Source organism: Bombus impatiens, unplaced genomic scaffold (genome assembly GCF_000188095.3).
Source record: "Bombus impatiens unplaced genomic scaffold, BIMP_2.2 scf_0149, whole genome shotgun sequence".
In the NCBI taxonomy this organism is placed as follows: Eukaryota; Metazoa; Arthropoda; class Insecta; order Hymenoptera; family Apidae; genus Bombus; species Bombus impatiens.
In genome coordinates, this window is record NT_176568.1 from 179,951 (window position 1) to 194,109 (window position 14,159).

General features: G+C 37.8%; 2 protein-coding genes and 2 non-coding genes across 9 annotated transcripts in view; 2 read left to right on the plus strand and 2 right to left on the minus strand.

Moving 5' to 3' along the window:
* The window catches only part of LOC100742461 (serine/threonine-protein kinase S6KL), a 67,531-nt gene extending 53,421 nt beyond the window's left edge, over positions 1-14,110 (minus strand). The window contains exons 1-8 of one of the 6 annotated variants that reach the window (XM_012382226.3): positions 14,092-14,110; positions 12,923-12,984; positions 12,675-12,769; positions 12,339-12,606; positions 12,174-12,258; positions 11,997-12,104; positions 11,761-11,919; positions 11,595-11,683 (exon numbers count right to left, since the gene is read on the minus strand). In XM_012382226.3, coding sequence (XP_012237649.1) covers positions 11,595-11,683; positions 11,761-11,919; positions 11,997-12,104; positions 12,174-12,258; positions 12,339-12,606; positions 12,675-12,769; positions 12,923-12,979 — 861 coding nt within the window. In that variant the 5' untranslated portion in view covers positions 12,980-12,984; positions 14,092-14,110. Of the gene's footprint in view, positions 1-11,594; positions 11,684-11,760; positions 11,920-11,996; positions 12,105-12,173; positions 12,259-12,338; positions 12,607-12,674; positions 12,770-12,922; positions 13,091-13,501; positions 13,587-13,996; positions 14,069-14,091 lie in introns of those variants that run through there. The other 5 variants (XM_012382224.3, XM_003487292.4, XM_024365736.2 and 2 more) reach the window with 5 other exon arrangements.
* Positions 929-8,487, plus strand: LOC100742702 (neurofilament heavy polypeptide). The gene is made up of 3 exons (XM_003487294.4): positions 929-1,321; positions 6,261-6,823; positions 6,928-8,487. Exons 2-3 carry the CDS (start codon positions 6,269-6,271, stop codon positions 7,786-7,788), a joined length of 1,416 nt encoding a protein of 471 aa, XP_003487342.1. The 5' UTR covers positions 929-1,321; positions 6,261-6,268; the 3' UTR covers positions 7,789-8,487.
* Positions 10,600-10,673, plus strand: TRNAN-GUU. The gene has a single exon. It is a non-coding gene; the product is annotated as a tRNA-Asn (tRNA).
* TRNAW-CCA lies at positions 11,236-11,307 on the minus strand. The gene has a single exon. It is a non-coding gene; the product is annotated as a tRNA-Trp (tRNA).
* Positions 14,111-14,159: the final 49 nt, after the last annotated feature.

Here is a 14,159-nt window from a genome sequence, read left to right on the forward strand (position 1 = left end):
ACCTCGCGACGAAACGACGCGGCGTGATCCGACAAAGGTACAACGAACGTTCACTCCGCGAACGTATCTCACAAAAGACGAGTTAACACGTTTCGCCCACTCGCCGACTTCGAGCAACAGCACACGTATATACAGCCTTGTCTGGATGTTCCTCGAACCTTCTTTTCGGATTAACCGATCACCGTCCAAACCAACCAATTGAACCTCTTCAGCGACGAACTTCTATCCGCTGCCTCGACCCTAAACAAGATATTCCACCGAAAATCCTTCAACATCATCGTTGCATTCTCCAAGTTTATCTGTATTATCGTCCATCGATGATCTCGAAATCAGCATCGAAGTTTCATCAGTCCAAAGCAAAGGGCTGTCCAAGATGAATGAAGTCGAATATCCAAAAGTCTGTCGTTGACAAGATGTACCCTAGAGCCAAGAGCAATTCCAAGAACAAGAAGAAGAACGGGTGCACAGGTTGGATATCTCGGTACGTGTCATCCGCGGGTCGAAGAGTCATCGCATCGCGAACCACCTAACCGATTCGATACTTGAAAATCTCTCGCGAGAATCGCAGCCCCCGGTTCGTTTTGCTCCTGCTCGTAGACGGCGTGGGTCGTTGTAGAGAGGAATCGGCGCGGCACACACGTCCCGTGGTGATCGTGGCTCAGGGTATGGAAGAAGGAAAACACGACCGGTAGGAATCACGGCTGAATGGTGCGAAGAAAGATAGCTGTTAACTATAGATGGCGGGAGGGTAGGGAAAGGGTGAAGGGGAAGGTGTACAGAGGTGGAGAAAAGAAGAACGACGGAAGAAGGAAGAGAAGAGAAGAGTAAAGGAGGGGCCCCTGGTACGATGCCGGGTGAAGAGGGTCGGGCCCCCCTATACGATCCTGGCTGTGGTGCCGCTGGTGGGTAAATGGGTATATAAGCGGGGCCCCGACGATTCCATCTCGACACACGACCCAACCTTCATCCCGATATCACCAAACGGTTTCCTCGAGCGAACGAGCGTAATCGCACGCGCGCGAAAAAAAAAGAGAGAGAAGAGGGTAACTTACTTCTCGGGTATCTCTTCCGACTCTCTTTTGTCTTTTGCTCTTGTTCAGCACGGAGTTTTCACTGCTCCGCGCAACAACCAACGTGCAACACATATAACATCGGCGAGAGTTTTACTTCTTGAACCGGTCTCTTCCCGAGCGACAGTTTAATCGGTGAGAGTAATTCCCCCGCGACTGAAGCGGAGAAGAAGCATCTAGGAAGAGTCTACCGGACACAAGTCGACGACCAGCCACCGCTGTGACCAGTTCCACGGAGGAGAGAAAAAGACGTGAGTAGAACATATCATTTTATCGAATCCACGGTTGTTCCTATCTCTATCGTTGACAGCCTGCTGTAATTTTTCTACGCTGCTTTCTTCGAATTTTATAGAATTACAAAATTAAAATTCCATTTTTCGGGGTTAGCCAGATGTCATCGCGCGTGTATTCTTCTTTTTTTTCATCTACGAATAAACAAAAATTTTAAACTCTCGATAGAAATTTCGTTGCTACGAGAAACGAAGAATTGTAAGATTTTTCATGGTATTTAAACGTGTCTAGAAGGATCAGAATATCAGCGACCACGGTACGCAGGTAGAGCTCCATCGCGTCTCGCGAAATGGCTGTCTTCGAACCCAATGATTAAAGCGAGGGAAACGCTAAATGGAATAATCGTCGGAACATACAATTTGCGTATATTTCGCAACGTATGACCGCGCGTTTGCGTAATTTTTGTCCTCCTCTCGCAACCGTACCCTTTTTCCGTCCTCTCTGCTCCATAGACCCGCGAAGATTTCCCCGTGGCTAATTAACCCGTCGCTAATCTACTTAATCTGCACGTCAGCAAGGCTGTGACACACAAGGCGCGAACAAGCCAACCGAGGATCCTCTAATTTGCCAGGAATCTTCTCTCAGAACCGTCTATCGCTCGTATTTTTTACGATCTATTCCCTGTATTTCCACTTTTAACTCTCGTTCGTAATAGAACGAATTTATGTACGCATAAATTCGACGATTAAATGTATGGAAATGTTCGAAAATTATACGTATATATAGTAGATTTTGTTTTCACAAACGTTAAAAGGTAGAAAGTGTCGAGTTTCTGGTATCGTGGTAACGTTTATGTAATTTATTTGACGGTTTTCTTTTAAACGGGTTATACAAAAATTACTATTTTATCCCGTGGACGCTCGTAGTTTCGTGATTTTTATTCAAAAAATCGTAGTTTCGTGTTTTTACTTAGAGAATCATAGTTTCGTGCTCTTTATTTGAAAAATCTAGAAGTTGAAAAGAGTTCTCCATCTTGTGCTGCTAGAAATTCAGAGAAACTCTGATATCGTTGACACTCTTCAAAATTGTGAATATTTCCGATGCTATCAATTGGAAGAATTATTATATCACTTAAATTCACGAAACGTAGAAATAGCATTCCATACTTTAAATCTAGAAGATTTAAAATACTATAAACATCCATACTCGGTTTTTTGGCTACTTTCAAACAAATTAAATAGTATTCTTCCTCGAAACAGCGTTCAATTTAAACATTTTCTTAGTATCCGGTACTTTAAAAAAAAGTCTCCGGTATTCTCCTTCGAAACAGCATAATTTTCCTACCGTGATTCTCATACGAATAAAATTAGAACGAAAGAGTGTTTAAAATGGTAATTGAAACAACGTCGAGAAATGGCAGCGGAACCCCTCTTTCAGAGCCGATTAGAGGCAACAACCGGCATTCCTGCGCGATCGCGTTAACTGCGAGTACTGCGACGCATTCTCCGTCCAGTTGAGATTCAATGTGCGCAGATTAGATCGACAATCGCGAAAAGGATAGAGCCGATATAATAAATGCCGTGTTGCGCAGAATAGAGTCGAGCTCAGAGAAAGAGAGAGAAGGAGCAGAAAGCATTGAAGCGGTGAACCACTTCAATGGACCCCGTCTTCTTTGTAAGCGTCGTACCATTATTACATCTCTGATGATCTTGATAAGGTAATGGGTGTCCATCATCTTTCACAGGCATTTCCTCTCCGTCGACCTATCCCTCCGTCGTGTTTGCATCCCTCGCGAGATCGTGACTTTAATTTTCTTGCGGCACTTCAGATCCTCCCCTTCCTATCTTCCACTTCTTTTTCATCTTCCTCTCTCCTGTACTACCCTATCAAATGACAATCTGACCGAATTGCAATTAGCGCGTACGTTCAAAATATATATACATATATATATATATATGTATATGTATACACCTATATACGCGTGCAAACGTTACCTCCACGTCCGTGACTCGCAAAGTAATTTGCAATTAACTTTATTGCGGCCCATTACGTCCGCTTGCAACATGATCAGGCCTGGACGATTGTTATTAATGTCGATTATGCGACTCGCTAATGTATACTTGCCCCTTAATTTCGCTTCTCGTCTTCAACGAGCCGCCTCTGAACGTTCACCTCTTTCCTACATGGAGAATACTCCATCTTTGTTCGCTCTATGAAACCTACATGTGTGTATAAGAACGATTTTTCAAATTGAATCTTATGACGAAAATTCTAGAAAGAAGGAAGAGCATAAAATTGAAGTTTATCGGGAACGAAGTTCTCGGTTGATAGCAATCGCTTGTACCAAAATTAAAGTTGAGCACGAGCGTAATAACAGAACGGAACGGTTCACCTCCTGCGTGTTGACCAATTGGCGAACGCCAAGAGCGAAGTGGCGCGCTAGTATCGTAAAAACTGGACCGTTCAGCCGCCTCTTTCCTCGCCCAGGTCGCGGCTGTCGCCCAGTTTTTCCCCCTTTATCCTCCCGTTTTCCCTCTCTGACTTTTGCGTTCACCTTCTCAGCGCGCATTCCACGTTGGTTGCGTTCTCCAGAAGGCGTGTCTGTGTTTCAGATAACGCGGCAACCGCTTTTTCTCTTCGTGAACGAACAGTTTCTCGTCTCTTCTTAAAAGCGATCCTCGAGCATCGTCGTTTTACAAATATGGACATAGAACCGTTCCCTCGGACTTGTTCGCTGCCATTGTTGCAGCAGTTTCAATTTTTACGATGGAACGTTCGCGCTCGAGCATTTCTGGCTGTACATGCAACGGGAACAGCTTCCTCTCTGTATAAATTACCCGCTTGATTGGACGCAAGCTCGAGCCTCCTGAACGGAAGGTCGCTCTACACTGGTGTGGAATCGAAAGAATGCCATCGTGCTTGATTTTTCCTTCTTTTTTATTCCGTTACATAGCTCGCGGACCAGTTTAACGCTTGTATATGCGCGCGTTTAATTTCCTTAGCGTTTTGCGTTTAGTTTCGTCAGCGTTTTGCGTTTCGCTTGATCGCAAACTGCACTCGCGAAGCAAATCGTGTCCACGCGACACCGCGACGATAGTCTCTGGTTTCGTGTCTGCCCACTCTGCCGTATCTACTTATGTACCTCGATGCTCGTCAAAGGCTTCGTAACGACCATACGATACCGATGTGCGCAGCGGAATCGATTTACACGACGATGAGCTTCCTGATAGTGGTCGACGTTTTATAATTAGACTTAAGCGAGTTCGATTATACGCATGTAGGTTTATATAGGCACACTACTGGTCATAAGCTCGTATAATAACAACGTGTACATACAGATACAGCCTATAAATAACAGATTTATAATAAAATAGTTAGAACTTATGGTTGGGAATGTATATACATACTTTTAGTGCTTTCATGGTTCGCGATACGACAGATGAACAATGTTCTGCTTTTTTTCGAGGCGTATCTTGATCGTTGCAACGACTCGATTTCCATCCAACCAAACAATGTCCTCTCTCGCCTTCCGTTTCCACCTATTGCGGAAGTTACACCCATGTTTCACTTTCCGTTCGCGATGCACGCAACAACGTTCATTCTCTTTCGTTCTCCTTTTATTTCACGGCAATTAACAAATAATTTCTCAATTATTATTTATCTATTTATCCATCTCGAAGTCAATTCCCATATTGAAGATCTTCGAATAATCAACTCAAAGCTTCTATTATTAAAAACATTCAAATAATTAATTCGAAGCCTTCTCACTGAAAATCTTCAAGTAACCAAAATATTCAAAGTTTCTCTATTGGAACAAATAATTGTCCAATGAAATCTCAGATGCTCTGAGCACCCTTCCATCTATTCCTAACATTCGTTGAAGAACACGCGAGTACGACACGCGTTCATTCGTGAAGAAACGCGAAGAACAAAGCGTAGAACGAAGAAGAAGACGCGATCATGCGGAGAAAACGCGCGAATGTGCGCGCGTAACGAACGCGAGGGACACGCATCCTGTCATTAGTTCCATAACGCTCGTCTTGTTCAATGCATTCGGTTCAATGTCACCTACGTCCCTCTCCCTCCTGCCGATTCCTCTAGCAGCCCCTTGTCCATCTTTCAATTTTCATTCTTTCCTTCTCCCCCCCCCCTCTCTCTCTCTCTCTGTATGTCACATTCTGACGCGCAGCCTGCTTTTCGTCTCGCGCGTCTATCGGCGGTCCATTCATGCGGCCGCGTTCTCCATTCATGCCAAGTACGAAAGAGGAGCTCGTGTACTCACGTCCGCTCTCCTAACTGGAAGATTGCGAGAAACGTCCCTCGTTTCCTCTCTCTACGCTCCATACATAGTAGAACCTTTCTGTCCGACATGACATTATTTCTGAATCTTTACGGTGTTTCCGATCCGTGATAACTTTAGTTCGGGTTCTACATCCGGTTGGTCGAGATTAAATGATCGTTTACGATGAGATTTATGCATTAGGGTACAATGTTATCTTTGATTTTCTTTCATTTACTGATAGTATCTGATAGTCGTGACTTTACATATTCCGTCGAATAGTCCTTCGAATTAATAAGATGATTATTAAGCTTGATATTTGTAATTCATTAAAAAAATAGAACTAAACTAAACTAAACTAGTCATCTATTCTAAATAAAAGATATATAAAAATGATGTACCAAACCAATTGTATAAAACACAGTTTGTACCAAAAAAGATCAAAATAGAAGATATATAAAAGCATTATATCGAAATATATAATTATATAAACGAAGTTTGTATCAAAGAAATTGACCCCCAAACAATTGAAAACCTAGTGCAAAGAAAAAATCGTTCCAATTCTTTAAAAAATTATATGCAAAATTATAAATCGGATATTTCCATCACTCTGATAGTCCTAATATTAATATAGAAATCGAAAAAGAACGAGTTACCAAAAGCTCCGTTTTCATTTACAGATATCAAAATGACGAAGTTACTCGTAATAACGATACTGTGCCTGCTCGGCCAGAAAACGGTGCTCTCGATGCCCGTAGCTGAAAATCAGGAACCTCTACAAGTAGTTCCTCTGGAAAAATCGGCGAACCCAAGCAACTCAGGGATTCCAGTAGCTCCTGAAGCCGTTGCAGCACCAAACGTGGAGGCCGCTGAACCAGCGCCTGCCGAAGCGAAACCTGCCGAAGCTGAGAAGCCAAGCGTGAGGAGCGAACCCGCGGGTGAAAACGCTCAACTATCTGAAAAGGCTGAGGAGAAGAAAGAGGAAGCTCAGCAAGCGAAACCCGAGGAGAAAAAGGAGGAAGCTAGCCAGGAAAAGAAACCTGAGCAACTGCAGCCGCAACAACAACCACAGGAGGCTCAACAACCTGAGCAAGAACAAAAGCCTGAACAGGCTCTAGAAGCCAAGAAGGAGGAAGAAGGTCTGAAGCAGGCGGCTTCCGAATCTCACGAAACTGTAGTGCAAGTTGTTCCGCAAAAAAATAAACAGGATAGTGCTGATGTTCTAGTAGAGCAACCCGTTGTTGTAAGTTTGAATTATACTATGATATACATTACGATATTCGAGTTTCTTTGCTGTTGTAGACGATAGAATTTGGTTTTCTTAACTGGATCGTGTTTATATTACAGAAGGCTGTAGTCCCAGAGGGCAAAAGCTCCGAGCAAGTAGATTCAGCGGAGAAAAGCGGAGAAGCTGCTAAAGAAGAAGCAAAGGAAGAAAAGAAAGCTGAGGAAGCGAAACCAAGCGTGCGAAAAGACGATGAGGCTAGCTCGGCAGCTTCCGAATCGGAAGAAAAGGCTCAGCCAGCTGCGGAGGAGAAGAAGCTCGAGAAGCCACAAGAGGAACAGGAAAAGAAGGCTGAGGATAAACCCGACCGTGTGACCCGCGACGCCGAGGTAGCTGCTCCAGAAGAGAAGAAAATAGAACAGCCAGCTGTTGAAGCTGAAAAGAGCCAACAAGATCAAGCTAAATCCCCAGAAGAGAACAAACCAGCTGCCAAGAACGAGAAGATTCAGCTTCCTCTTGAACAACCTGCGATCGAACAACCTGCAATCAGCCCCGAAGATTCGGCCAAGACCGAGGAGAAGCCTGCTGAAGCCGCTGCTCAACCTGAAAAGGAAGCAAAGAGCGCCGAAGTATCTGCTGCAGCATCTGCTTCCAGTAACGCTCAAGAATCTGTGGAACAATCGGCGGCCAAATCAGCCGAATCTAGCCAGGCTAAACGCGAAACCGCGGAAGCTCAGCCTCAAGCAAAATCTGAACAAGCCGAGGAAAAGAAGGAAGAACCACAGAAACAGCAGGAACCCGCGAAAGAAGCGAAAGAAGCGAAATCAGACGAATCTTCTGAAGAAAAATCGGCTGAGAAGAAGGAAAGCAAGGGCAGCGAGGAAGAGAAATCCTCCGAGGAGTCCTCCTCCAAACAAGAATCCAAACCAGCTGAAGAGTCCAAGCCGGAATTGCTGCCTAAACCGCAAGAACTGACAGTATAAGTGAACGATTGAAATAGCGGTCGCAGCGAGAGGCGGGAAGACGAAGAACAACAGCCCCGAAGAAATCAAATAACATCGAACGAAGCGCGGATACTGGCTCGCCACTCGTCCAGACCATTTTGCGTTCATCACCATCGACCAGATAAAAATGGGATAAAACATTTTGAAAAAGAAGAAACAAGGAAAAAACTCACAAAAAAAAAATGATGAATAAGAAGATGAAGAAGGATGCGCGAGTTTTTCGGCCCAGATAAAGCAAAACGAGCGGGAGAGAGCGTGTACGTCAGAGGAAGTATGAACGGGAACGGGAGAGAGAGAACGAGACGGAGTGAGAGTGTATATCGGTGTGAATGGGAGAGAGAGATTGCGCGATCAATTCTGTGGCAGGGACCAAAACTTCCCCCGGCGCGCTACGATTCCGAGAGAAAAAATTCATCGACTCGGGGCAGGATGATCACGTGGCGGCCTGGCTGTGGGGGATTTTTAACTTAGGACACATCGGAATAACATTCATGAGAACAACGATGATGAAGACGACGATGATGGATATAACGAAGACTCGATCGAGTGTTCAAAGAAGAAATAGACACAAGAAGAATCACCTATCAGGAACACGTGGTCACCCTTAGGGATCTGACTTGGCACACGCCAGGGATCATCCTTTTCTTCGTCCCGGCGGACACCGCGATCTGTCCGCGGGGACGAAACCGGCCCCTAATATTTTAGTATCCTCACCCCAAATCCCCCAACCCCAAGACTCCTCTTTATTTTTTTCCTCTCAAAAAACCACACACGAACCACAACCACAACCTCATCCCAATAAAACTAGTATGTAGCTCGACTCTGTCTTCTTTTTTTTTAGAGATACGTGTCATTATTATTATTAATATTATTATTATTATTACGATTTAGTACCAGTATCGCTATTATTAATATTATTATTTGTATTATTGCTATCATCGTTATAATAATAATTATTATTATTACTGTGGACAACGTGTTGTTGACAATGTTCCCTTTTTGCATGCATCTAGTTATCTTTGAATTTAAAAAATCCTTCCTTGTCATTTATTAGAAAAACAAAAGTAGGAACGAAGGATCCGAATGCATCAGGACTAACATTTGTAAGAGGATAGTCGATCCAATTCATTCGATTCGTGTCATTATTTATCATCGATAAGACAAGATTACAAAATTCATAACTTCAAACCTGTTTCTTTGAATATTCAGTCACAGATATCAAATAGAAATGGAAAAAATAAAAATCTTTGATAAAATCATTGATCAAAATATAATCTTAAAATTTCAAACTAAATCATTGATCAGGATATAATCTTGAAATCTCAAATCAAAGCAGTAAATAATCTTAAAATGTTAAATCGAGTAATTGATAAAACAAGATCTTCTAAAGTAAAATATGTGTTTACACTTTTGTCGTAATTTACATATTATGGCTGGTTCCTGAAAAAAAAGTCTAAGTGACGATGAATCGTTTTCTATCGAGATTGCACTTGCACAAGAGTCAAAGATTCGCGTGAATCTCATGGTTAACGATGATATCGTGATCGCGCCAGGTACGACGACATTTCTTCATGACATGACGTGGCACATACGTCGATTCATCAAAAGGCCGTATGAAAAGTTAACGTGCCCGAGAACACGCTTTGTAAACAGAGGATACGCGAGGTGAGTGGACCCGGCGAAAATGTCAAGGCACCGAAGGATTTTGCAACGAGCCAGAGAGATACGCTCGTTGGATTTCTTCAATTCGAGTGCCCGTTGCATGCTTTTACGCAAGAACGGCCGACGAAAAGTGTACAAGACACGGTTCACGGGAAAATAATTACGTCTCTACTTGGAACTTAGTTCCACGACGTCTATGTGTTCCTCGATATAATACGAAACGTATAACAATTGAAATGTACACATATGACAATTTGACTGCGGACTTTTATGCATTTATTGAGAATTTGGAAATGCAAAAATATATATATAAAGTGCAAAGATATGTGAAATATTCAAAACACTCGTTAGAAGATTTACTAGATGAAACAAATTCCTATTCAGGTTTCATTTTTTTAATAATACCCATAAGAATATCAATTTGCATAAATATTTGCATACCGGTGGTTTCATGACGGTGTTTAATTATTATATTTAAACAACCGTTCCAATAACATTCCATATGTTATTTTGTAGATGTTGCAGTTAATGTTTGATTTCGTGTAATCACGCTTATAGATTATTTAATTTGATGAATGACAATGATTTTGATTTTATCATAGTAATGACGAACCATTAAAGTCATCGATGTTTCATATCAAAATCACATATTGTTTTAAAATTCAATTTAATTATTATTATATTATATATATTAATACTGTTACTGATACTAACACAATATTCTAGAAAAGACCTACTCAACAACATGCATATTTTGTAAATTATTTAATAACTAATCTTAAATAAATAATTCTGAATATATAACGAAGTATCCAATTCAAAAAGAAATAAAAAGACTGTATTAACGTTTAATGATGAGTATAAGTATATATAATAATAAATATATTAAATACGAGCACAAATATTTCTTTTTATGAACCGCGATCATAAGATCATATCATAAGATTCAATCTATCATAAAATCTTACAACATGCAACGAATTAAAAGTAGTTCTTATATAAAATATGTCATTAAGATAGAAGAAATATTGTAAATAATAAATTACAAAATAAAAGCATAAAACAAAATTAACATTGAAAAGATAGGAAACGGCAACAAAAGACTTGAAAAGAACTTGCCATTCAACTGCCTCCGTGGCGCAATCGGCTAGCGCGTTCGGCTGTTAACCGAAAGGTTGGTGGTTCGAGCCCACCCGGGGGCGAATTACTTTTTGATCCTAAACAAATTCTACGGTAATTCAGTCCTTTTTTTATTATCATTAACAATATTAATCACTCATTAATATTGTCACTAAAAAAAATACTTATTCAAATATTAAACATTGCTTAGATACAAACTCTTAGGAATTAGTTTAAATGTTAAAACAGCAAATATATTATAGAAAACTCCCTGTAATATTAATTGTATATTCTCAGTTAATAGTAATCTATATACGCCTTTTAAGCATATTAGGATAAAATAATATAGAAAAAATCATTTATTATTTTTAAAAAGTGAAAAAACGTCTACCAATTACCAAAAGAAAATTGATCATTTATTCAGCTTTGCTATATATATATAAAATATAAAAATTCATAAAAATTGTATAACTAGTCTTCTACCATATATTGTGCATAGAAAGAAATTTGCCGACTTCATAAAATGATAAATAATAACAATAAATATAATCTTTATTCAACTAAAAATGAACCTATAAAATTTACTTCATATTCCGCGTGTTAAATATTTAAAAAATGTAAAAAAGAAATTATAAAAATAAACTTTGACCCCGACGTGATTTGAACACGCAACCTTCTGATCTGGAGTCAGACGCGCTACCGTTGCGCCACGGAGTCCACGGACTGCACTACCTTTTAAGATAGTTATAACATATAGATACTAACATTATTAAACATAAGAATATATAAAATAGAGTAGCATATTAAGAACTATCGCTTTGATTTTAATAAATGAATCAATTTATATTTAAAAATATATTTTTTCTACTATACTTCAAGTTTTATCTTCTACTTCTTGTATTGAAATGATTGTAATTCCAATATTAGTATGTTGATAGTACATTTCATGTCATATTTAAAATTACTTTAAGAGAAAAAAGAAAATATATATATATCATACATACCTGATTTGTAAGCATGAAACAAGCTAGTACTCCCAATGACCACCAATCTACCTCTTGTCCATAATACTGTCTACTGAATATTTCTGGTGCTATAACAAGATACATCAAGTGAAAAATAGTTATACTTTATATAATTTTTATATTTTATATACATTTTTGTACTTGCCCATATATTCTGGAGTTCCACAAAGCGTATGTGTTCTTTCTGTATGATTTAACCACTTTGCAAGACCAAAATCAATAATTATAGCATGACCTTCCTCATCCAATAGAACATTTGTAGCTTTTATATCTCTATGTACAACACCAGCATTGTGCAAAAAATCTTTAACACACAATAACAAAAAAACATATAAATTCTATCTCATATTGAATTATCAATTCAAAACGATGTATATTTACCAATAGCTAAAGCAACTTCTGCTACATATATTCTAACTATATTTTCAGGCAGAGAACCACATTGCTCGACTAATGAAAATAACTCTCCTCCACCAACATAGTTAGTTACTGGAATTAATGCACATTAAGAAACATATCTAACAATAACTAATAATAACATAATTACAATAAGCTTACATATGTACAATGTTTTCCTTCCTTGCCACCTGTGAGAGCAATCTAATATAAATGGATGATGACCAACCAATTTTTGTATTGATACCTAACATTGAATATATGTATGAATTCAATTACAATACAAAATGAAAATAAAAATGCCTTCAATTTTAAAAGCATACATACTTCCTGTTTAGCCTGCATTATACCATTTTCTGCAACCACTTTAGCTTTACTGATTACTTTTAAAGCAAAAAATTCTCCAGTATCCTGTTTCTGAATTTTATATACTTTTCCATAAGCTCCTTTGGCTATTATGCTTAAAAATATATAAGCATTTTGCAGAGATACTTGTCTTATTTGAAATTCTGGAAGAAACATAGCCTGACAACGTGATACAGGCCACAATGTTTTCGAAGTACCCAATGGATCATATAATGTACCTTCGCTCCAGCTATAAAATCAAATACTTATTACATACGGATTATTAAATGCATAAAAATTATAAACTATTACGATTACCTTCTGCAAGAAGCACGAGACCATGATTTAGTTTCTTTCTGCGAAGATTGCGTTGATCCAATGCAACTTCCACCAATTATATCACTAAGGCTATACTGCATAAAAAATATTATAATAGTATTTATTAATCTTTATCAATTGAGATACAATTATATATAAGTAGTTGATCTTATTAATGACATTATCTACTATTATATAGGTTATAATTTATAACCTATGTTTTATTTAGAATTTTAAATGATATATACCTGACTAGTATACTTCTGATTATTGTGATAATTATTTTTTGTGATAGAATTACCCATTCGAACTGAAAAATATTAATCTTTATTCAACATCTTGCTTTATCCATTGAATAAGTATAATAAATAATCATTTCTTTCACGTTCATTTATTTATCTTAAATGCGTTATAAAACGTGTCATATGTATATTTATTTTTAGAACAGAATAAGTTTGATATTTAGTTAAATTAATATAGTTTTATCATTAATAATAAAATTTATTATAAAACCATTATTATAAAAATTATTATGCATCTGTATGTGTATTGCTGTATGTAACACATGTACATATGTATGTATATTTTTCATTTCAAGGATTGATACTACACCAAAAACAAATCATAATTAATATTTTAGCTATTATATATAACTATTCATACATTGAATTAGTAAAATATGTATTAATCATTTTAAGATGTCCGAGGACTATGCATTTTATCCAAAGTATAATTGAAGTGAATAATTTTAAATATATGTATGTAAGTAATATTACTAAACCATGCCATTTAAGTATTATTACTGTTAAATTACTTTATAAACATACTCTGATAATAAAATAATTTTTCTATTTCAATCGAAAAGAGGAGAGATGAAACAGATATTGTATAGAGTACTGCATACGATTTGAATTATCAGAAATTAAAATAACGGATAAAAAATCACGTGACTTATCGTTATACAAATGACGTACAAAATGGATTTATTTTCTTGTAAATATATATTTTTCCCATATAAACTAGCATGTACACACACATATACACACTAATGTAAAAATTTATCTTTCATTATTTGAAAATAATGTATAACTTTAATATCCTAATTATAAAAATACGTTACAAAAGTAATTTAATATTTATAAAATGTTAACAATAATATCTATGTGCTCTTCGTAGAGAAATGAAAACGATTGATTTTTCACTCTATTGTAAAAAGTAAACTTACATAAAACTTTCAATGGAATTTATTACTATTTTGATCAATCTTTCTCTCTTATAATTTTTCTGCTTTTTCATTTATCTTAATTATTTAGATTACATACTTATTGATTGTAGTCAACCTGGAAAGCAGAGTTGAAACTTCTAAATTTTCTAAAAATTTTTATAATAGCTGAATAGTATATACATAGTTACATACTACCAGAGACGAGGATACTGCATGGTAGATGACTGACTTATCAGCGACGAGTAATGTTGACTTTATTT